Raw genomic sequence first — 25,466 nt, 5'->3', positions numbered from 1 at the left:
AGTAGAGTGTCCTTCATTTACATCGAAAATACTCTTTACAGACGAAACAAGCTTCACCAGAGACGGAATTGTGAACCTTCACCGTACACACACTTGGGCAAGCGAAAATCCTCATGCAACAGCTGTCAGAACTCATCAGGTAACATTTTCAATAAACATTTGGGCTGGGATACTTGGTGATAGTTTCATTAGACCACATGTTCTTCCTTAGCGCCTTACAGGGGAGACTTATGTAAGAGTCCTTCAAGAAAATATACCACTACTACTCGAAGACGTCCCCGTCAGAACCAGACAACAAATGTGGTACCGTACATACACACTGATGCTTCAGCACATTTTGCCCCCGTGACAAGAGATTACCTGGATGATGCGAATCCCAACAGGTGGAATGGGCGTGGTGGCCCTGTTTCATGGCCACGGCGGTCACCTGATTTAAATCCACTTGATTACTACCTGTGGGGACACATGAAGAGCAAAGTGTACGCTACTGAGATCCAGACTCGTGAGGAACTGTGGAATCGCATTCAAGAGGCAGCTGCAACAATTAGCAACAACCCAGGAGTGCTTGAGCGTGTTCGACGATCACTAATACATCGTGCTGAAGCTTGCATCAGTGAAGACGGAAGGAACTTTGAACATCTTACCTGAGTAATACCTGTAATCTAGCTGTAAATGAAGTATGCTTATAAATGTATCATTTCATTTTCCCTTCATTTTTTAAAGATAAAATATCAAAGTAAAAATAACATTACAAAACAGGAAAAAAATCACAACAAAAAATGAGAAAAACATAATAATAATAATAATAAATAAATAAATAAATAAATTTTAACTTAGTACCGTACCGTAGTAGAAATATTTCTCCTCCTACTAGCTACTACTATTACTATTGCTACTACTATTACTACTACTGCTATTACTAGTAATAATAACAGCCTAGCAAAGAAATAATACATACATAAATGCTGAATTACCGGTACTCCTCATCCTACTACTACTACTACTACTACTACTACTACTACTAGGCATAATAATAATAATAATAATAATGCATTGAACGTTCGAAAATTCGAATTCGTAGAGCGATTCAGAATCACTAACTTCATTATCACGTGTTGGCCTAGACTTCCTGCCCTGGGTTAGCTATGACATTTTCGTTTTCACTCCCGAGACTTTTTTTTTAATTTTATATCTATCGATAACTTTAAACGTGTAAAATCTCCAAAATTACAAATACCCGACACGTCATACAGTATCTTTTCTGTGTACTCAAATGCAGGATATAACCTTTACTCCAAGTCCTTCATATATGCAATAGGTCAACTCGGGAACTGTCTCCCTCTGTCTGTATTTCTTGCTGCCTGTGATCTCCAGTCATCCAGACAGCTGTGTAAGGGCATTTCGAAATGAACAATATTGAATTTGGCTCTGTTATCTTGCTTTTTGTTTTTTCTTGGAGGGAACAGTTTTGCGGCCTCCTGGACTATGGTTCCCTCTTCCTTGCATTAAAAAATATATATCCAATTAAACTCAATTAATTTTATGTATTACCGTATATATTGTCAGTTCCAATTCAATTCCAAATAGTTTTTTTTTTTTTTTTTTTAACAATTCCAATTAAAATCATAGGCTAATTGACCCATGTCTGATTCAGACCTTTCCCACTCCAAGGTGGGTGAGGCATTGTCCAGAAAGCCTGAGGGGAAAAATTATATAGCCTACTAATCACATTTTGTCCAGCTGAATGGGTCACACTCCCATTCACTTACCATTCAGGCCCCTGGAATCCTCGTACAAGATACAGTTGTACACGTTAACTTGTCTGACACTAACCTTTTCAGTCTGATGACGCACTTTTTGTTTCTTAATCAGTGTACCACCTTTTCCTTACAGATTACCATTACACACTTCGGCCTTCATTCACTCCTTCCCCCTCCTCACCCTTCTTCTCCCCCCACCCCTCCCATCACTTCATGCTCACCTTTAACCACTTCCATGCACAACTCCCCAACCTGTCCCTCTCCCCTAAATACCCCTTCTCTGCTACCATGGTGGTCTGGTTCCACTATGGTGCCCAACTCTCTCTCTCTCTCTCTCTCTCTCTCTCTCTGCTACCATTTTGGTCCGGTTCCACTGTGGTGCCAGCTCTCTCTCTCTCTCTCTCTCTCTCGCTTTCTCTGCTACCATTGTGGTCTGGTTCCACTATGGTGCCAACTCTCTTTCTCTCTCTCTCCTACCATTGTGGTCTGGTTCCACTATGGTGCCAACTCTCTCTCTCTCTCTCTCTCCTATGTGTTATAAGGGCTTCACCTGAACTTGACCCAACATTCTCTCTCTCTCTCTTTCTCTGCTACCATGTGGTCTAGCTCCACTATGGTGCCAACTATCTCTGCTAGTTACCATTTTAGTTTGGTTTCACGAAGGCAGCAGGTGTGTGTGTGTGTGTGTGTGTGTAGCTACTAGCATTGTGGTCTGGTTCCACTATGGTTCCTCTTCTTTCTCCAAGCCCATTTTTTCAATTCGGGAGGATTTGTATAAATTCTCCCATAGCTTTATATTTTCCATTTTACAGCGTACAATTCTCATGTAAACAAGTACCGGTAGTGTTTTTTTTTTTTACTTGGCCCAGGTTTTCGTTCTTTTGCAGCTTATTTCACGTATTGTAACTCAGAAATAAGATATTGCTGCGACTCCCAACCTTTCCACAGCACTTCGTGTGAAAAAATTGATAGTGGCCATGATCCGCCCTAGGTTAGAATATGCAGCAGTAGTGTGGTCCCCACACAGAAGAAAGACATATACAAGATTGAAAGAATACTAAGAACAGTAACCAAGATGGTCCCCAGACTGGCAGATCCGTCGTAGAGATAGGCTTTAAAAGCTGGATTTGCCTTCCTTAGAGGAATGGAGAGAGAGAGGGGCAACATGATTGCAGTGTTCAGGGCAATGATGGGAGTAGATAAAAGTGACAGAGATCTGTTTGTATGGGATACGAGAGTAACAAGAGGACACGGAATGAAACTGAAGAAGCCAAGCTGCTTGAAGAATATCAAGAAATATAGTTTTACTTATAAATGCATTGACCTGTAGAATAGCCTGACAAAGATCGTCCAGTATGAAAAAAGAAAAAAAAAAAAGCAAAATCTGACATTGAGAAACAGGGACGGGACCCCACGAGCGTAGCTCACTTCCTGTACTGTATTATCACATCTAGGTAAAACTTGGTAAATACAGTAGGCTATTCTAGCGCTAACCAATTGTTACAAATGAGGTTGAAAATTTAGGCCAAGTTAGAGTAAAACGAGCATACAGTAATATTTTTCAACATCAATATTTATTTTATTCTCGCGAACTCAGAAGATTTTATCCAATTTGGTTGCCAGATGACTACAGACTGGCTACCTCCCCGCCTATTTATTTACACGCTTCCGACCACCTGCAACACGATATGAATTCACATCAGCCAGAAATCCGGAATGCTGGAAGAGAGCATAACAGCAGAACAATACGCCAGTACCAAGTTTTAGAGGGCGGGCAGTTGGGTAACCCATTCTTGTCATTAGTTGTCTGTAAGCTATTTACCGCCTATTTGATCGCATAAAAAAAAACTAAGTACGGACAACTTCATTATAATAGCTTACCTCCAAAGTCAGGGAATAAAGTAAAATAATCCAGTGTTAACCACATATTCAAACACACATCCTTCATGTCTGGTGGCCGGCCTCAAATGATAGTTGAATATTTGAATATTGTTCAAATGTTTAACTTGTCAATTTCACACAGCCTACTACAGTACATCAGAAAACTACTAGAGTCGCATTACTTATGATTACATTATATCGTACCTCCAACATATTGGATAAAGCAATTACTCAAATTATCTAGATTCAAAAAACATCCTTCTTACCTGGCAGCGGTCCTTGAACACAAGATTCTGGGTTGCCAGGTTCCTCAAGCTTTTGGCCTATCGACTTTTAGCACTTTCCATTATTTATCATACGAAACGTAAGGAAAATGAAAATTATTTGGCATATTCCAATACATGGCACTTATGTTCAAACGCCGAAATTGTCACTGCTGTCAACCCTGGCCGTCTGCACCTATCCCAAGAGTTTGCTATATTTCGACCATATGACCATTTGCCATTTGTTTTCCCATGCCAGAAAATTGTCGGAGTATCAGTAATGACAGCTATATTACATCTTACCTCCAGTGTGAGGAATAGCCTCCAGTGTGAGGAATAGAGTCATATAATCCAAAGTTGGAACAACACAAGCATCGCACACCCGACTGTCACGCTGGTAGGTCTCAACTGATGCTAAATTTTCAACACTGAAGCAGAGTGATGAAAAGCAACCTTCAGTTTCCGCTCCATTAATCTGTAATTTAACAGTTTATGTCTTCTATTCTTCCACCCCATTTCAATGATAAGTTTACCTAAGCGTCAATAATAAGCTTGTAAAAAGGGAACTACTTTCTGTTGCGGATGAATACCCAGGAAAAGAAAAATGGTGGCAATGTATTATGTTCTGCTCATTCGAATTATGGTTGGAATATGTTCTTATGCCTATGTCGCACTCCATAGATGATAGTGGGCAAAAAAAATTTCCTTCTCTTATCTATCTGCGAGAAAGTGCAGTCAACTGCATGGTACAGATGAGGTGAAATGCTTCAAGAGGTTGATAGTTTTATACCTGCAACCTGTACTGTGTAAATGTGGAGATGGGGGTGTGTGAGGTGCATTTATATATCTTGGCGTATATCAAGTATTGCAGTTTTCGTCCTAGGTTCAGCTGAAACTTGAACCTGGTGGACTGCAGGTTTCATAAAGTTGCCCTTCTCTGGCAATCCTTCGGGAGTTGGTGAGGGAAGTTTAGGGACGTTTGCATAACTGGTCATAGAGATGCCCGGCTATAGGGTATACGCAGCATGACCCCTAGTGTGGACAGGGCCATGCTGCGCGCTATTCAGCGTCATGTTGCTGAGATATGGTTCCATATGGTGTCAACTCTTCCTTCCCGCCATACCACTAAGCTCTAATTTCACTATGGTATTTTTCTATTGCAGGTTGAGAACAGATCACCGATCCAAGTAGGCTTACACCTCCCCACCCTCACTAGGAGTTGTAGACCTCCCCCTCCTCAAGTCGTACACCTCCCCCTCCTCAAGTCGTACACCTCCCCCCTCCCTCACTAGGAGTCTGAGACCTCCCCCCACCCCCTCACTAAGAGTTTTAGATCTTCCTCCACTGGGAGCTTGACCTACCACCCCCTCCACTTGGAGTTTTAATCCCCCCCCCTTTACTAGGAGTTTTATACTCCCCCCCACTTGGAGTTTTAGACTCCCCCCCCCACTTGGAGTTTTAGACTCCCCCCCCCACTTGGAGTTTTAGACTTCCCTCCCTCACTTGGAGTTTTTAACCTCCCCCCACTTGGAGTTTTAGACCTCCCCCCCCCCCCATCTAGGGGTAGTACTCCTTTCCCACCCATCTAGGAATCATATCTCCCCCCCCCCACGGGAATCTTAAGACCCTTCCCAAGAGGACACTAAGAGGTCCTGCATCAATCCCCCCCAGAGTCTTACACTCCAAACAGGAATCTAGGAACCCTCTCGCCCCCCCCCCCCCCGAACAAGAACCATGGTAGCTCCAGAGGGAACAGGTGACCTATCACGCTCACTAGTGCGCGTCCCGGGCAGTGGGTATGACCGTCAAGCCATGCCGTCCACTTGTGACCTTGGCCGAGTGTCATCCCTTGCAGCCACGGTGCCGATCAACCCACGTCTCCCTTCCATCATCACTAATACTGCTCGCCCTGCCCCATCACCACCCAAGCAACAGCAGACTGAGGCTGAGGCTTCTGCTGCCAAGCTGGGCCACAAGGAACCAGGGCTGGTTAAGCAGGGGAAGCAGCCAGTGCGGACCCAGCCCTACGTTGTGCCCAAGAAGAATGGTAACCAGGTAGGACCTTACTTGCTTTGGCGACAGTTGCTGTTGTTCTTGTTACCTTAGGCTTATTTGAAACACAAAACTGGTGGACTGCACAGCTATTTTTGTTGTGGCCCCAGATTCATCTGCACAGTGAAACCAGTGGATTGCAGACTTGAGCTGCCCTTCTGAAATCCATCATCCACTTTTTGGGGGATAGGGATTGTATTTAGGGGACATTTATATAACCAGACAATGGTGCAGTCCAGCTACATTTTTGCAAGCATGGGAAGGCATCACTCTCCAACACTTATAAATCCAAAGCTTTTATGTAGAAGTAGACTATATCAGTAAGTAATCCGTCCACATTTTTTTGTTTTATGTGTCCGACTCTGGGCATAGGCTTCACAGCCTGCACTCAAGACCCAGTAGTCCTCTTACATGCCATACACCTCCATGTCACCACTTCAGCACCAGCACCCACCATCCATATTGAATACATGCTAGGGCTGTCTTATACAAGATTGGCATACTGGTGTTAGCAGGGGTATTTTTATGACATGTTAGTGGGTCCTTTTTGGTAGATAGTAAAGTCTGCTTTTATGAAATTCAAATCCTTAAACTGTTCCCTGCCCCAGCAGGGATGTGAGCCTGGGTTCATTAGGACTACAGGCCACCTGTCAACCAATTAGCCACCTTCTCCCCCAATACAGTGTAGTAGCCAGCACTGGGACAAGTGTGTCTGTTTGCATGTGTATGCACTAACCTCTCTGAACTGTCCAAAATTCAAATTCAGACCTTTTACAGGATTACTAACAAGTAAATATACTATAAAAAGTTTAAAACACTGTTTTGTACATAACTGCATGAATCATAATAATAATTTTTCTAATACTGTCACAGCAGGCCAATGGCAACCCAGCCAATCCAACTGGACCGCAGGGCGCCACTGCCACCACCATCCCCTTCCCTCCCATGCCCGCCCCCAGGGCCCAGCCGGTGGAGCTGCCAGCCAACTTCATGGCCAACAAGCAGGCCCGCATTACCTACATGACGGCTGAACAGGTGCTAAGTCTGGCCCCCAATATCCTGCATGCCAACACCCCAGCTGGTCCATTGCTCTTCATGCATGTCCATCCCCAGACCAACAAGGCCACTGGTGCCATACGCAAGGTGCCGACCCGACCGCCACTGGTCCCGGCCCGACCGAATTCAGCCTCCTCGGTGCAGGAGACCTCCAACAGCCAGCAGGGCTCTGGAGTCACTGTGGTCACCTTGGAGCAGCTGATCAGGGACCAAGCCACCCTCAGGCAAGAAAATGAGGCCCTCCAGCAGCAGGTGACTATGTTTCAGCAGTTGTTCCAGGACCGAGCACGGCTGGAGGAGGTTGTACGTCAACTGGGCATCAAGATTGACACAAACTGAACCGGACATTGAGCATCATCATGCAGTGCAGTCTATTGATGCAACTGTCTGTAAATTCTGTTGTAAATGCATGTGGCCATTCCATGCACTTTCTGATCACAAATGGATGATTGATTGTGCATGGAATGGCCACTTAACACTCTTACCCTTAAGACAATTTGATGACTTTCATGTGCATGTGGACAGTCATGCTCTGACTGACTGGCAGCTGCATTTGCCCTGTCTGGTTTGCACTGTGTTTTACCATTATAATCCTCCTTGTGGAACACTACCTTGGCGTGGTAAGGAGGCTCAAAGTCCTATAAACTTATTTGCATCGATGCCTGGACGAAACAAAATGTGTTCCAACAAACTGCGTTATCTGTGCCTGATAACTCCATTCCCTGGAACTGTGCAGTCCATTCCAAATTGATTTATAATTGTAGGTTATGAAGTTAGAATGAGGGAGTATGGACAGATATGGAAAGATGAGTCATGGCAGAGTGTACAGCACAGTAATTCTAATTTGGAATTGGACTATGATCGACCTCACTGTGCAGATAGTAGCCAATGAGCATCGCCACCCAAGGTATTAAAGTATATTGGTAAATTACAGTGTAAAGCATCATGGGCATGGCAGCACAGCAGTCGTCAGGTATAGTCATCAAAAAAAAAAAAAAATCTGTCTATACTCTGTGCAAGTCAACTTCCAAAGACCCCCACCTTCTAAGCCACCATCGAAAATGTACGTTTGTATTTATGAATAAATACAAACATATTGTGTGATGGAGATCAATATTTTATCAGTATGAAAAAAATTATCCTAGCCACTTAGAGGGTAACTGTCAGAAGGTGTGTATCTACAGATAAACTGGCTGGTGCAGAGTAATGTATAATATTTCTCCTCTTACTTTTCTCCATTGTTAATATTTCTAAACTGCAGACAAAAATATTAAGGAACTGGATCTAGAAAACCTAACTTATGAGAATCTGATCCAGCAAGAATTATCACAAGATTTACTTTCTCTGATGCAGCTGTGGGTTGTTCCCTCAGTGAGCATGTACTGCATCTCGTATGGTGAGTTAATTTTACAGTATGAGGCATTACAGTAACTGTGGCTGTACATATATAAGGTTGTTGTTTTGTAATGTTCCATTGTGATACAAACACTTTGTCCCACATCACTGATACCATCCATGGTGCCAAGATCTTTTTTTTTTAAATAATAATAATAATAAATCAAATATACACAACCTGATAATAATAATGATGAGTGCCGTCTGTCGGGGAGAGCATGTAGAGATTGTCAGGCAGTTGGTCCCGACATTTAAGATGAGAGTGAACTTGTATTATATACTGTATATGTATTATTTTATATAAACTTGTCAACAGTCATTATGGAAATATTTATATTTTGAACACATTAGCAACGTATAACAAGGACAGACTGTACAGTTAACCCTGTTAGTCAGGTGATACACAGTATCTGTCATGTCATTTTGGTAACCATCAGGCAGTTTTAATAAACTTAGGAGACTTTTCAGACTGGAGGGGGTCATAGTTTGGATTCTTAAACTCTTTTAATATGAGAGGTCTCGGAAGCAGAGTAAATGTTGACTGAAGTTTGCAGTAAAACAATAAAACTCATCCTAGGAAAAGGGTCAAGGTCAAGTACTGTGCCCATCAGTTCAAATCCAAAGGGATGACCCTATGTTGTATAATTATACATGAGAACTTGTGTGTTCATATGACTGAATACTAATCCATTTATTAATTCACAGTGTATGTTTCTCCACAATTCAGTCACAGCATTCAAAGTAGTGTTGATTTGTCCCGTTTGTATCATTTATAAAAGGCTCCAACATGCTTGCATATGTCAGCCTTGGTCACCTAACGGCGGTTCTCCATGCTGCTCGATCTCGGGCAGCAACCCTACTCAGTCCCTTATAACTGAGGCCACACACTATGACCTTGTCCCATGTCTTGGATACAGATATGGAGAGAGGTGAAGGGAGTAACAGACAGAGAAAAGGTGGAGAAAGCAGAGGTATATACTGTACTTTGCAAAAGTGATTTGGGAGGAAGAGTAGCTTGATGACAGAACATTGGGCAATGTGAAGGTGATTTATTTATGGCCTTCCCTTTGCAGTCAAGGTACCTAGTTATGGATAGATATTACACAGATAAGTGATAAAACCCAATGAAATGTGCAATGTGAGAACAGCAAGCAAGGTTAAGAAAAAAAATCCTTAACTTGTCTCATGTCACACAGTACTTTTAAGTACATTATTAATGTGTACCATTACATTTTTATGTGATTAGTTTCAGCTTTTGTGCTTTGTAATGTAGTGGGTTTCCTTTCACCTGATGGAACTACATTACTCCCAGAACTTGAATGCTGTATCCTTTCTCTCTTTCTCAAATGAAAATGAAGTCTTAATTCTTGCAACATGATAATATGCTCTTGATTTTACATTCCTCCCTAACCACTAGAGTATCCTTCCTTCTCTTACTGTTTTCTTGTGTACTTGATATTGCCATCACATAAAAATAATTCACGTAGACTTCCATATCCACAGTTGGTAGAGAAGTCTCGGAAAACTTTTGCTTATGTCAGTATTTTGACGTGGAACTGAATTCTGTATTTTATGATTTTATTGATAGTTTGCTTTAATATTTGGTTCAAATTATGCTTTATTTCCCATGAATTATTTTGTACTGCTCATGTAATAATGCACAAAAATGCTTTTAATTATAGGATTTATTTTCATTCATACTTTACCTTATAAAATGTACAGTACAGATAAGTGGACTGTCAACTTAATGAAAATTTATGCACACACACACACACATTCTGTATCAATCTGTATGACTGCCACGCAGAACCAGACCTGAAGGGGAATGTGAGCTAGCACCAGCCCTTCCTCAAGCTAACCAAGTACAGTATAAAGAAGGAGGGAGTGAGTGTGGTGGTGCTATTAGTAGTAAGTAGTTGCAACCCCAGGCTCATCTAAACGTGAATCTGGTGGACTGCAGGGCGAAAGCTGTCCTCCTTCTGCAGTCCACCATCCTCCTTTCAGGAGACAGGAAGGAGACTGAGGGACAGCTGCATAACACGGCAGCTCCATTGCCTGGTCATATCAGTGCCACCACATGAATGTGTCTCTCCCTAGTATCACCGTCTGTAGTGATAGCAGTGTACCTTAAGCTGATGCACCACCAGTATGTTTCATTAATTCCTTGATTATACTCCTTTTACTCAAACTTGACCCAGATTTTCAACCTTTCACAGCTTATTTCAGATAGCTCAGTGCCAGAATAAGAATACTGTACTATAGTTCTATATCCTTTCCGTAACACTACTTAATAACTAGTACTGTATCATAATCTGGTGTTAATCTCCCATTACACATCAGAATTCAAGGTGGAGAGATGGAAATTTTGGCCCAAATTAGAGTAAAATGAGCATAAAACTGTGATGCTGGGGAGAGAGGCACCACCAAGGCTGAGAAGCTCAACTGCCTAAATTACACATGATTACTGCCAGTGTCATTTGGCAAAAAGGACCATACCACATACTATACAGTATTTCTGTGGTGACACTATACCTCATACCAATTAATCTGGCCAGGCATGTATGGCAACACTGTTCCAGCAACAACAAAATCGAACAAACACCTCCAGCCAATCAGAATCTCAGTGTGAACAGTGTTGCCATACATGCCTGGTCAGATTAACTGGTATGAAGTATAATATAAGTTGTCTGGCCATACAAACGTCTCTAAACTCCATCCCTGCCTCCCAAAATGATGATGGTGGGCTGAAACAGGTCAGCTTCAGCCTACAGTCTACTAGGCTCATGTCCAACTGAGCCTTGGATCATAATGTAACACCAACTAAAATTGCCTCAAGGTAGCATGATGAAAACAGAACATGGAATCCTATGCTCCAGAGATTAATACTAATTATCTGTAAATTATGTAGACCCACCAGCAAAAAATAATGTTGAAAAATAAATAAGTAAATAAACTCTATCCCTCAACTAAAATCACCATATGGGAGGAAGAAGGAAATAATATGTTATCATCTAGAAATTCTTACATATTTTCCTGCGTATATTTGTGGACTAAATACTCTAATAAAAAATGATGTAATAAAGGATAATATATTAACAGGACTTTCTGCATTAATGCCTCAACACAAATAATCTCACAGTGGCAAAATATGAAAAGAAGACACACTGCTTCTGTGATTATTACAATTTTTCTGAAAAATTATCATGGACTTAATAATAATAATAAATAATAATAATAATAATAATAATAATGATGATAATAACAATAATAATAATGGGTGATATAAAAATTTACATATCAACACAAAATGGCTTCACAGTAGCATTATGTGAATACTGTATATACTCAAAGACGTTATCAGAAGACATTTAAATATTGTGAATGAAAAGGCAAAAGTATGAAGAGGATACAAAAGAACTTCTGTACCAATTCCTGAACTAAAAATCATTCCATGGTAAAAAGAAGAAAGTAAAACTATAAATTCCATGGTCCAGTGATTATTAAATTTCTCTGTAAATTATAGTTGACTTCATTAAAAAAAAAAAAAAAAAGGGAATACTTCATCAACTAAAAATCCAATCATTAGCACAAAACTTAAATGTCATTATTCTCTGGAGAGTAATACATTTTTTCCGAAAATGTTGACAATTTTAAGGTGGGGAAAAAAAAAATTGTACAGTATTTATTCCTGAACTAAAAAATCATCTCATGGCAGCAAGTAGAAAATAAAGGAAATTATATTATTTCTGACAGGTTATGAAAAGATATAAAAACCATTATCACACAGGAGGTGATGCAAAATTCTCTCTCTCTCATTTCTCTCAGTCTGTCTCTCATTTCTCTTGCCATTTTTTCTCACTCAATTCACTCTCCTTCTCTTCACCTTTTAATGAGTCTGCACCCCCCCCTCGTTCACCCGACTAGCTCAGCAGGGATATCAATGCATCGAAGAACTTGCTCCGATCTTCAACACTCAGCCGGATAACTGCAGAGAGAAGAACAATAATTACAGAACAATGAGTTAATACTGTGAGAACAAAAAAAAATTTAAAATAATCTCGTATTAGCATGAAAGAAAGAAAATATTAAAAACACTGGAAGAAAAACTGCAATGGAAAATAATTACAGTACCTGATATTAGCCCCTCCCCCCCCAAAAAAAATAAAAAACAATGTAGTAGTTGTAGCAGCAGCAGTAGTATTAGTGGTGGTAGTGGAAATAGTAGTAGTTGTAGTAGTAACTGTGGTCCAAGGTTCAGCTGAATGTGAACCCAGTGGACTGCAGGTTGAATTTGTCCTTCTCCTGCAGCCCATCCTCCTGGTTGCTCCACCACACAGCTATGTTAGTGCCATCACATGAAAGTGCACCTCTCCAGAAAAAAAGGAAAAAAAAAGTATCTCTATCTATCTATCTATCTATAGCCCGATGCCCTAATCCCGCAAAGGGTGGCCGCAGACAAAACGCCTCCAAGTCACTCTGTCACGCCTCCAAGTAGCTAATTAAAATAAAAAATACTGACAGGACAAAAATGAAGACTTAAAATTATAGGCCATTAACCGGCATACAACAGAACATTAATACTCTCTCTCTCTCAACTTACTATTGGTATCAAAGAACTCCAGCTGTGCCCTCGAGCCAGTCTTTTCAGCTGCCTGTTCAAACGCCTTACCAAAGAAACTGTGAAAATACAAAAAACACACACAAAAATCAGACTCTACCAACATTATCATCATCATTATTATTATTTGCAACTTTCCTCTCCATACTCAGAGTTCTGTCTCATATTAAGGCCTTCATAGCACTGACCACTTTCCTCCTCCGTGCTGCTCAACTTTCCACTGCACCGCATATTGAACTTTGTACTCTACTACTTTCATTACTTAAACTCTTCGTATTCATCAGTCCAGTGGCAGCAATATCTATAGCCACCAGAGTGCAAATACCTTCCACAAGGCAGCACTGTTTCCCCCTTCTGACCGCAATCTTTGACCTTTTACTTTGCTCCAAATTGAATCACTTGTTCCTGTCTCTGATGGTTCTCAACCATAACTTGAAATCTGGTGCAGTTATAGCCAGTAGTTTTTTCACAATGCAGAAAGACTGCAGACAAGCAAACTGAGACAAAAACATACCAATCTTGGTAGAGGAAACGGCTTAGTAAAATCAATCTAGCTGCCATACTAACTTTCGTCTGGAGTCCTCCGAGGTGGGTGGAATTCCACACACAAGGCAGAAGTCTGGTTGTTCTGAGCGCACATCCGGGGTGGTGAGGACTAATGGAAGGGATGCGGACTTGCGGCCTCGTGAGATGGACACGTGTGCTCGCAGGGTGAACTGGGCCAACACGGTAAGGCAATGTGGTGCGGAGAAGAACCAGGCATCAGGGGCACCCTGGGGGGAGGGGGGGAGATGTAATATTTTTGCTAGAAGATGACAAGACATCAAACGAACTGGAAATTAAGAGCAGAGAATAATTACAGTAGAACAGCTGGTTCATGTTGGGCAACTCTTATGGCTATAGATTAGACTACAAGAATAAAACAAGGATAGTTGTTGCTGTTGTTGATTAACCCTGGTCTGTCTGGCTGGGCAAACCTATCAACCACAAGCAAAAAACCACCCTTGCAGGGTTGTCCTACGTGGTGAACCATTTTCCCATGCAGCTGACAGCACCTTGCTACAGTGAAGTGCAGGGAAAAGTATGAAAGTTTGGTTCCTGGATGGCTGCTGCATTTGCGCTGTCTCCACCCAGTTAGCAGAGGCACCACAGGCTCCTCATCACCCTGTTATTTGGCTATATGGTTACCACCCAGCATTGTGAATGGTTTCTTGGGTTCCTTGGTCAAAGGAAACCATTAGGCCTGCCATTCAGTGTAGAGCCACCTGAAGTAGAAAGAAGAGTAACAGAAGGAGACAGGATGGAATGGGAAAAGTGGGCAAGAGGAAGACAGACACAAAAAAAGAATGATAAAATGATAAAGATAAGCAGTGGGCAGCATTACATCAAGGGAGTGGATGATGGTTGCCACCACCTACCACCATAAGGAAAGTAGAGATGTGTGGCACAGAGAGGAACCATGCACAGGGAGGGTGCCCTGGGAGGGAGATATATGGGTTGCTGCAAGACAAGAGGAGCACCAAGTCTGGGGCTAGCCAACTCAGTCCAGAAATTTAAGGCAAGAGTGACTAACCACTCTTCCCTAAGTGGCAATACAGGTATCTGCAAAATCTTTGGCATCCTCTCACCACACATAAATCTGAAGAACAGTAGAACAGAAATAGTCCTGCTTATATCATTTGATCTATATCTATCTATCTACAGATCAAATGATATAAGCAGGGCTATTTCTGTTCTACTGTTCTTCAGATTTATGAAGAACAGTAGAACATTTGATATACTTGATAATTGTTAAAGAAGGTTTTCTCTCTCTCTAACCTGCAAAACAGTAGCATACAGAAATGGTCCAGCTGATATAACTTGATTCATGTCTAGGAATGTCTGCACTTGCCGATACACTGCCGAAAGTTGTCGTTTGCTAGCCTCGATCCCTCGTTCTAATACATCCTCTCGACCCCTGGGTGAGAGAAAACAAAGATACTGATGGATGGAATCCCTGCTTCCTCTCACTCTCTCACACACGCATGAACTGAGTAAGAATGTACTGAAGTGTAAATACTTTCTCTGTTTCTCTAATATACAAGTTAAATATGAATATACAATACCAGTACTTATAGCTGTATACTCTCCCCCCTTCTCTCTCTCTCCACTCACCAATACTTACACACTCAAACAGTCGGCCACCTCCAAAGAAGCTGCCGTTGGTGTCACATCCTTGTGGGGCGATTCCATCAGCGCTAAGGCAGCAAACACATAGTCCCCTGCACCCATCCCGCCCCGGAAGCCCCGCCCCGCCACAAAGGAGGGGTAGAGGAGGTCTGGGAGCCCGTATTTCTCTGCTTTCTCCTCAAGCAGGGAATGGAGGGCCTGTCGGAGACTCACATCCATCCCACTGTATAGCTGGCGACACTGGACCAATGGAAGCCTGTGAAGCATACCTCATTGTTGCTATGGCCCTAGGTTCATCTGGATATGAACACAGTGGACTTCATGGTTAAGCTGCCCTTTTCCTGCAGTCCACCATCTTCCTACTGGTGGACAGGGAGAGCTGAGGGACATTTGTATAACTAGACAGAACAGCTCTGCTATATCAATGCTACCACATGAAGGTGTCCCTCTCCAGCATCATGAGGTAGGATGATCTGGGGAATATTAGCACAGACTCTTATGGCTCATTCTCATCTAGATACAAAAGATGATTTGGGGAATATTAACACTCAGGCTCTTACTGCTCATTCTCAGCTAGATATAATAGATAATTTGGGTAATATTAGCATTCAGGCTCTTATGGGTCATTCTCAGCTAAATATACTCATCTAGACTTAGTTGAAAAAAATTGCAAGACTTGTTCCAACAATGAGACAATTAAGCTTGACAATATTAGTTAACATTATCAAGTTCCAGTGACCCACTCACCCCATTTCTGCTAGTAGTTCCTGCAACCTCTTTTCACCACGCAGAGTCCAGAGTTTCAGTGTCGTGGATGTGTATATGGAGTGACGCATGCTCTCCACAAGGCTCCAGTGGCGGTACAGGGCAAGCTTTAGTCTGATGGAGGGCATGCTGGCTAAGGAAATCATGAAGAGGATGCTGTGTGAGAGTGTGTTCCTGCTGACACTCATACAGAACTGAAACCTGAGGTGTGAGTGAGGTTTTAAGCTGTAGAAATTAACTTTTTTCAGAGGAGCTGCAGGCATAAACAAATTGTATTATGAAAGCAACAGAGAAGCTTATGAATATTTTGGAATAGAAGAACAATAAGATCTGACATGAAGAATTAATGCATGGATAAAAAGAAGTACCCGGTACCAGTACAGTGAGATAATATGAACATACTGTATTCAGTGACTGCATACAGACAGGGTAAAAAAAAAAAAAGTCTGTGAAAGTGAGGAGTTGTAATCTTGTAAGTAGCATCCCTTCTTTGTTTTGGAAGAAAAGTGAAGCAGTCTACTATTAAGAGACAAAGAGGGGGATGAGGAGTGTTTGAGAGTGAGGGAGGTATGTGAGAATAATGTATGTTGAAGATAATTCTGTCAGGGTCACCACCTAGGAAGAGATATTCCTTGCAGGTTTCCCAGCTTCTGACTGTTTTCCACACTGCTATCATCATCATAATAACAACAATGAATAATGATGATAATAATATTAATAATAACAGCAACAACAATAAAGAGAACAACACTGGCACTCTAAAAGGATACTCTTTCTGGAAGGTGATGCGGAGTGAGTCAAGAGGGTGTGTGTCCTGCGCCTGGTGGTTGAGGCGAGATACATGACCCTGTAGCGTCCCTGTTGTTAGCACACTTCGTTCAGACTCAGCACGCTCGTTTACCTGACCCTCCGTCACTCCAACAATGCCCCACCTGTAGAGAGTCCAGTAAGAGCGAGAGAGAAACACAGACACATGGATAGACAGACAAATCTTCAGAGTCCCAGTTGTTAACAAACTAGACTTTGATTTGGAAGGCTCATTTACCTACCCCTCCATCATGCTAACGATGCTCTGCTCCACCATTCAGAAACAAATAAACTGGTAGAAAGACAGATAAGTCAGTAAACTGAGAGATGATGAGAGATGTGACTGTACTGTCCTGGACATTAACACATTTCGCTCAGGTTTTATTCATGCCTGGCCCTTAATCTGTCCATTAAGTCAGGGCCAAGTTGAATATAACTGCTCTGAGTTACAGTATAATGTTCATGAATGGACACACACACACACACACACACACACACACACACACACACACACACACACACACACACACACACACACAGGAAAGAAAACAATACACCCCCACCCAACTGTCCGTGGGTAAAATTGTAGAGATGGGTTCTAGATGTCTGAAAAAAGGGGTACAGACACCAAGAATATGTCTCCATCTCAAATAATAAGGTTATGAGAATTAACTGATATCACTGGGGGCCATATAGAATACGGCTGCCAAAACTGTCAGCAATGGACTACAGCTGGACTCTGATCTTGAAAATGGCTTTTTGTGTGTCAGCAAAAATGGATAAAACATCAAAACCAAGTCCCCAGCTCAAGTAATAAATAAGTTTTGAGAGGTATTTTTTTTCTGTGGGAGGTTAATTTGAAAATTGGTCACCCTCCTTGGATGCTTATCCCAAAACTGTTTCTTGTGGGCCAAAGTAACTGTATAAAGTCTTACATTTGTACTAAAAACATTACAAAATGTTTCAATAATCCCACAGACCCTAACTCTCTCTCTCCCTCTCTATGTCTGTGTGTATGTCTGTCTACTTCCACAACCCCCAATATACAACACTCCATATACAACCCCTGATATACAACACTCCATATACAACCCCTGATATACAACACTCCATATACAACCCCCGATATACAACACTCCATATACAACCCCCGATATACAACACTCTACATAGGCCTACATAAAAGGACTCTATACATGACCCCTATACACCACCATAGACACAACGCACCAAGCAACCCTATATCAGTGGAAAGAAAAAGAAAAAAGGAACAGAGAAAGAGGGAAGGAGGGGGAATGGAGAGAGAGAGAGAGAGAGAGAGAGAGAAAAAAAAAAATAAAGATGAGAGGTAGAAAAATGGCTATGTATAAAACAAAGGATAATAAGTGGTCATCAAATGAGCTTGTGGGACTTTTATATCTTCATGTGCATTCCTAACCCCTTCCCTCTCTCTCTCTCTCAGCCTTGGGGACCACTTATATTTATAGAACTGGTTTCACTGGCCATCACTTTGCATTCTTCTTCTTATGTTCGTATATTTCCTTTTTCTTTCATTCCCTCTTTACCAGATTTCTTCCTTACCCTCTCACTTTTTAATCTGCCTACTTTCTCATCCTCTCTCACGCACACACACACACACACACACACACACACACACACACTGCTCGCCGGCTCAGTGGTAACGCTCTTGCTTAGGATCTGTTAAGACAGGGGTTTGCGCCTTGCTTGGGTTGCAAAAAGTTTCACTGATGAAGGGGATGGTCTCTGTCCTCCATGAGCAAGAGGATGCATGTGTGCATGTGTGAAGGTCAAGGTTTTGCCCTTAGATCACACTATATGAGCTCTCAGCTCTCTTCCGGGAGGGTAAAATGCTGAAGATCACAACCATCACATGATCCTGACCGACCCGGTGAATTACACACACACACACACACACAAATGCAACCTAGGAGGGTACTGTCAAATATCTGTTGAACTAGTGTCCTTCCTTCTCTCATTTCCATCCCCCACTTTTTTCTTTCTCTCCTTTCCTGGAATATAGTCTCAGTCTCCTCCACCAACCGTTTCTCTCTCTCTCTAACTCACCAGAGAAGTTCGTTGCTGTCCTTTGATAGTTTCCACGCTAAGTCAAACATCAGCACTGCAGTCTGTAAAGAAAATTTTGAAAACTATTAATGGGTTTGGAAGGTGGATGAATGGGTGTGTGGCCCACTTCACTGGACTTGGTGTTGATTAGTTCTCCAATTACCATTCTTTCCTTTTCCTTACTTTATGGACCCTACCTCACCCCACTTGCAGGTAAAAAAATGATGATGATGATGATGATGATGATGATGATGAACAAGAGGTGGATAAGGATGATGATGATGATGATGAACTGGAGGAGGTGGATAAGGATGATGATGATGAATAGAGGAGGTGGATAAAGATGATGATAATGATGACGATGAACAGAAGGTGGATAAGGATGATGATGATGATGATGAACAGGAGGTGGATAAGGATGATTATTATGATGATCATGACGGTGATAAACCTCTTACTGCCTTATAACCATCCACCCACCGAGCTGCCAAAGTAAGAGAACTGTGTGTAGTCAAAGATAATCTTGTGGCGTTGCTGGTGCCACTGTCGCCTGGCCCGTCGTCGCTCCAATGCCTCCTCATCAAAACGACGTCTCTTGCTCCCCTCCTCATCATCGCTGCCTTCATCTTCACCCGAGCTCTACAAAGCAAGTCACCTGATCACTGTCTGGTTTGTGCAGTGGCACAGCTATGGGGCAACCCATTACCTGATTATCATAGTTATCACCCAGTGTTGTTAATGGTTCCTGGGTTACAGGAAACCAACTGGCTTGTCTGTCAGTGTAGGGCAACCTGAACTGGAATGATGAGTAACAGAAAATGATAGGAAGGAAAGGGAGAAGTAGGAGAAGCAAAGGCAGATACAGAGATAGAATGATAAAGGAGAAAGAAGTATGCAGCACTCCAAGAGATAATGGCCACCAGCACCTATCACCATTATAAGTTAAGGAATGAGCCATAACTGAAACACAAGAATGAAACAGGCTACAATCTTATATCAACATCATACAGAGTTGTAATATGTTTGGGTCTTTGGTATAAAGAAATTGGCTACAAAAGGATAAGTGGTGAGAGGCCACTGAGGAAAAGGAAATGTCTTAATAAAGATAGAATGCTTAGTTTCAAACATCAGATTCTTGTCTTACAAAGAGGCATGAGAAAGGGAAGCTTGATAAGTTCCACCAAAATGTAAAACACATTGCTGAACTGTGTGAACATTATCAAATACAATGAAATTTCACATGGAGGGAAAATGGCCTTTTAAATCTCTCTCTCTCTCTCTCTCACCTCCTCCTCCCTGAAGACATCCTCAAAGGCTGGCACTTCCTCATCCTCCCCCAGCTGACTCAGGACTCGTACCTGGTGGACAAAAATTGTAACTATAGTCAGTTTGTTTTCACCTGATGGAACTGGGCCACTCCTAAGCTTCAAATGCTATGCTGTGATTGCATTAACATTATGAACCCTAGTTACGTGGCAGGAATAAGTATCCTTAGTTACAAGAGTCCATTACTTTTTACCTGACAGACCTTTGGCCACTCCTTAACCTCGAATACTAGGCCTTGGTTGCATGCTGCATGATATTCCATTCAAGCCATAGTTATGAGGTAACTGAGCCTTCTTGGGTATTAGAGAAAGTGACCCTCCAATCTGACTACAATTAACCAACTGTGCTGAAAAGAGTTAGGGATCTCTGTCGACTTAGAACAATGATACTATACTGTATCTAAGTCTCCATTAAAGTAACCCTTTTTAATTTTGCTATTAGATGAAAAGTAACTTTGTTACAAAGAAAATTACCTGGAGGACAAATATGCAAATATGTCTTAAATATTTTTTTTTTCTGTTACCTTTTTGCTTGTCAAGCCAAAGTAAATTACAATAAGAATAACTCACTTCCTCACACTCACATACACATTACCATATCTATTCCCCTTTAAGAACTGCAATGCCTCCTCCTACCTTCAAACGCACTCCTTTTCACCATCTTAACCACATCCATTCTCTCCAAATCATCATGCCTCCTAAGGCACACTGTCTTCGACTCTGGTGTCTACAGACTTCCTTACTCCACATCTTTCATGAGTCACATAATTCCTTACCCTATACATTCTCTGCACTTCACACAACCCTACTGTCACTGCTCTTATTCTTGAGTTGTCATTTTCATATCACATCAAAGATTCATACCCTTACACAAAGGCAGTCACTTATACTCCTTCATGTAAGCCTCTTGCAGCTGCCAAATTCAGATATCTGTTTTGTAAGGCTTGATAGCTTCATGGAGAGGGAAAAAAAAAAGTACTGCAGCAGGTGGATTGACCCATGTTAGGTAGCTCCTATTGTTGGCAAGAAAGTGTGTGAGACAGCTCTTGGCACACAAACATTCTGCTGCCATTGCAACTGGCATAAGCTGGTTATCTGTATTCAATGACACATAATTCCCTCTGCTGGGTACTGGGTCATTACTACCTTCTGTCACAAGATTCCCATTGAGCTTCTATATTCAAACTGCCTGGTTCTGTCATGCCAAACCTCCTAGCACAAGATTCTCCATAAGCCTTGTCCACTCAAACTGCCTGGCTCTGTCATGCCCTCCAAGGAAAAAATTCCCCATGCATGGGATCCTTCTTGTAGTTGATTAGTGCCTTAAGGTCAGTAGGCATAAGCCACTATGAGACTCTTCTGCATACCACACTACAGACTCGTCCCAAGCGAGGATCTTGTCAGTCACTACTTAGATGCAGTATGAACCCACCTGAGTCACTCTTAATCACTGCCATCTGAGGAGTGGATGTAGGACAGAGAACACAATAACCCAGCTGATGCTTGGACAATGGTAAAATATAATCCTGCTACCATCTTTACTATCACTTTGCCATCACGCGGCTACTATGTTTGGATAACGATCAAAGGTAATCCAGCCGCCACCTTCACAATCACTTTGGCACTAGACTACCACCGATACCATTCACAGCTAGGATGTTGTTTATATACAGCATATTTTCTATCCTCCCTCAGCGCAGTACTGTAATGGCAAATATCTGCTTATCCTTATGATGAAGTTGCGACATTCTTCCTTTTTTCTGTTTTAGTTTTGGTTGCTTTATCTGGGTTGCTTCCAATAAAATATATCAGTTTGATCAAAACAATATCAGTAGGTCATGGGATCAAGCCCAGGGTGAGGGAAGGAATCTGTCAGAACCACGGCTAAGTTAAACTGCAAACAGACATTAACATTTAATATGTTCCCTACATGTCAAGTGGGGTTGGTGGAGGATTAGTGCCCCTCCCTGTAAAACAATTAACTCTAAGCCATTGGCCACCCCGTCTGGGATACATGGCGTCTGGCAATGAATGAATGAATGAATGTTCATACACACCCAAACACAAAGTTATATATAATATTTGGTACTCTAACCATAGTTTTTCAAATATTTTTCAAAACACTCTTTCTCGCTGGAAAACAGCCTTCTATTACAGCTATTTTTCACTTAATATTATAGTTTTTAGGATCACATCTATGGTGTAGTGAAAGAAATTACTGTACTGAAATTATTGTTGCTCCTGCAGCCCCAGGTTCACCTGAACATGAACCTGGCAAACTGCAGGATGAAGTCGCCTTTCTCCTTCAGTCCACCATCTTCCTCTGGGGAGAAAGTGATACGATGAACATTTGTGTAAATGGGCATCTGAACTCTCCAGTTATACTTTTGCCATTCTGTGAAGGCATCCCTCTCCAGCACCAATGTAATTGTGTTTAGCATAACGGCACAGAAGTTTTAGTCTGATTTGGACCCTTAGACCCTCACCCATTTACCACCCTTACCTGGTCCTCCCTGCAAATACTATATTGCAGACATCAGAGTCAGTGGTGCCTACTGTCAGTTTGTTTTCACAAGAAAGAACTGGGCCACTCACATAACTTGAACACTAAGTTGTGGTTACATATAATATAATAAGCCTTAGTTATGAGGCAGAAATGAGTGCTCATTTGGTACTAGGTAAATCAACCCTCCAGTTCAACTAAACTTGGTCATCAACTGAGCTGAAAGAGGTACAGGATCCATGAGAGGTTAGATTAAGGGCACTGTACCTGGTCTCCACTGTAAATATTGCAGACATCAAGCGGCCGGTGGTTGTCTGCTACATATATGATGGCATCCTCCGGAGGGCTGAGGACATCCACCAGGTCAAGGCAGCCACCACAATTGATGAGAAGCACATGATGCATTTGATCGCGGTGCTGCTCATATGCTGACACAAGGTCGGAGCGAGTCTGCCGGGAGTCAAATGGGGTGAGGTATCATCATCATCATCATCATCCTTACCCAAAATCCCACATCATAAAGGGAAATGGTAGGAGCCAAAGTAATAAAAGGAAAACACGTATGCAGAAGACACTACAGTACATCATCATCATCATCATCACCATCCTATGCATCTTCCCACCCCACAGCTGATGGGTAGCACACATACTTCATCTTGGTGCAGCTCTACAGTATGTTGAAACAAGGCTGAAGCGAGGCTGCCAGGAGTCAAATTGGGTAGGGAATCATTGTCAACCTTAACCAACTTCCTACGTTATGAATGGTAAAGGTGGGATCCAGAGGCAAGAAATTGGAAACATAAATGCATAACATACTGGAATATAACATCATCATCCTTATCTAACCACCAACACCAAAAGGGGGAAACGTAGGATCCAAAAGTAGGAAAACACAAATGTATGAAGACTACAGTACATCATCATCATCATCAAATAACTGTACACATACAGTAAACCTGGCTGGTCTCTCTCTCAGCACTAACTAACCTGTATGGGTATAACAGTGTACAATATGTGGTCTGCTCTGAATAGTGACTGTAGAATCTTGCTGGCACAGATGGCGTCAACATCACAGTGAACCACGACCAAAACACGCTGTGGAACATTGCACGGAATTAATCAAGCCATGTAGACTACAGTGATACCTTGAGTATCGCACACTTGGCTATGGAGGTTTTTTATCATTGCTAGATGAAAATCTGCACTCCTGCCTTTATTGCACATTTAACAAGTACCGTATGTAATGTATTTATGACATTAAAATGCTGCAGAAATGACATATGATCCTGAGAGCAGTTAGGTTGGATTATCTTCACCAACAATGGTATCCTGCAGGGCTCAAGTTCTTGTGGCTATGGTCAGAATGCATTAATTACAGTATGTTAATTACAGTAATTCAGGCTAGGCTAGGTTAGATTAAATTAGGCTAGGCTAGTTTAATTTTGGGACAAAATAACTGGTGGTGGACTGATCTTGGGGTTGAAATGACCTGAGGCTCCACTATGGCAGGCAGCCATTTTTCCCACTGCTTATGTGTAAATCTGACTAGACTTTATCATTTAAAAACTTAAATATTTCTGCAAGTTTTTAAACTGATCACTGTGATCATCAGGCTATACAGTTCATTTATTTTAAGGCAGAGAGTTTTGCCCTTTAGAGCTCAAAGGCAAGATAACACAAAACTATGGCTCTACATCTTTTCCCAAGCAGAAAAATCCCTCTCATAAACACACACACACACACACATATACAAACCGGTATTGGAGGATATAAGCTAGGCTGTATATAAATATATCACAATTACAGTTTTCAAAAGGAATGCCCAAACACTGGATACAGCCTCCCAGCTGCACCTCTTGTACTCAGATCATGGACAAAATTTTTCATAAACATTATTTCAACTGTTTCAGTGAATTTGGCAACTTGGTTTCACATTAACACTCACAGCCGTGACAACTCTCATGACCTATTTCTGCTTGGCAAATATCATTTTTTTTTTTAAACAAATCTGTGAGGCATACATGTTAATACTACAACTGTTCACCCTACCCTGGTCGAGACAACTCTAGTATTCTATCCTAGCTAAAGCCATGAAATCTTATTCACCTGAGAGAAAAGTTAAAAGCCCGAGTTAAATTTGGCAAGTTGCTTTCATATTAACATTACCTTTCCCTTAATCACATCGTAGAACTCCTTCCGTAGATCAGACACCAACATCTTCAATTATTTCCCTTAGGCAACTTTTCTTCTCGTCTTTCTGTCCAGGGTAAATGTAAAACTCATTAATTTCCAAATTCACTGCCCCTTGACCGCTCGGTTTGTTTATGTTGACACTTCTTGGCGCCAAGTATGCAGCTTTGCCAAATCCAGTGTACGAAATACCCTGAAAAGTTCTCAAACCGCTACAGCATAGCCACTACTACTGTTACTACTACTAATGATGATGATAATAATAACAATAATAATAATAATAATAATACCATTATATTTATGAGCGGCAGTCACAAACGGGTCTGTGAAATGATTTTTATTTAGCGGGAAATAGAGAGAGAGAGAGAGAGAGAGAGAGAGAGAGTCAAGGCTTGTGTAGAAAATATATGAGCAGAAAATTAGTTCCACCAACCCAACCTTAATTTATATATTCATCATATCCCTCCCCAGCCACCCATTTACCTGGATTCTGACCACCACTGGTTGCCGGCAGACGTGCTGTCATTGTTTTTCCGCCTCTCGTTGAAGTATAACCAATGGTGGAGATAAGTTGCAATTTTGGCAACGTTGTCTGAA

At 41.7% G+C, this 25,466-nt stretch overlaps 2 protein-coding genes across 2 annotated transcripts; one reads left to right on the top strand and one right to left on the bottom strand.

Annotated features, from left to right (window-relative positions):
* The first annotated feature begins 5,634 nt into the window (after window positions 1–5,634).
* LOC145407153 (uncharacterized) lies at window positions 5,635–8,727 on the top strand. The gene is made up of 2 exons (XM_080278171.1): window positions 5,635–5,959; window positions 6,830–8,727. Exons 1-2 carry the CDS (start codon window positions 5,639–5,641, stop codon window positions 7,349–7,351), a joined length of 843 nt encoding a protein of 280 aa, XP_080134297.1. The 5' UTR covers window positions 5,635–5,638; the 3' UTR covers window positions 7,352–8,727.
* Window positions 8,728–12,320: 3,593 nt separating this feature from the next.
* Cdc45 (cell division cycle protein 45) lies at window positions 12,321–24,972 on the bottom strand. Its single transcript, XM_080278169.1, has 13 exons — window positions 24,846–24,972; window positions 23,667–23,774; window positions 22,947–23,129; window positions 20,138–20,209; window positions 19,332–19,490; window positions 18,852–18,913; window positions 16,730–16,891; window positions 15,942–16,073; window positions 15,190–15,450; window positions 14,844–14,982; window positions 13,593–13,798; window positions 13,008–13,084; window positions 12,321–12,392 (listed from the first exon to the last, which is right to left on the bottom strand). The coding sequence occupies exons 1-13, from the start codon at window positions 24,894–24,896 to the stop codon at window positions 12,328–12,330; spliced, it is 1,677 nt and encodes a 558-aa protein (XP_080134295.1). The 5' UTR covers window positions 24,897–24,972; the 3' UTR covers window positions 12,321–12,327.
* Window positions 24,973–25,466: the final 494 nt, after the last annotated feature.

The sequence above is a fragment of the Coenobita brevimanus genome, chromosome 72 (assembly GCF_032717465.1).
Source record: "Coenobita brevimanus isolate Jiangsu-jjx chromosome 72, ASM3271746v2, whole genome shotgun sequence".
Lineage (NCBI taxonomy): Eukaryota > Metazoa > Arthropoda > Malacostraca > Decapoda > Coenobitidae > Coenobita > Coenobita brevimanus.
The sequence above is the reverse complement of the archived record's forward strand: the minus strand, read 5'-3'. Positions and strand labels throughout refer to the sequence as shown.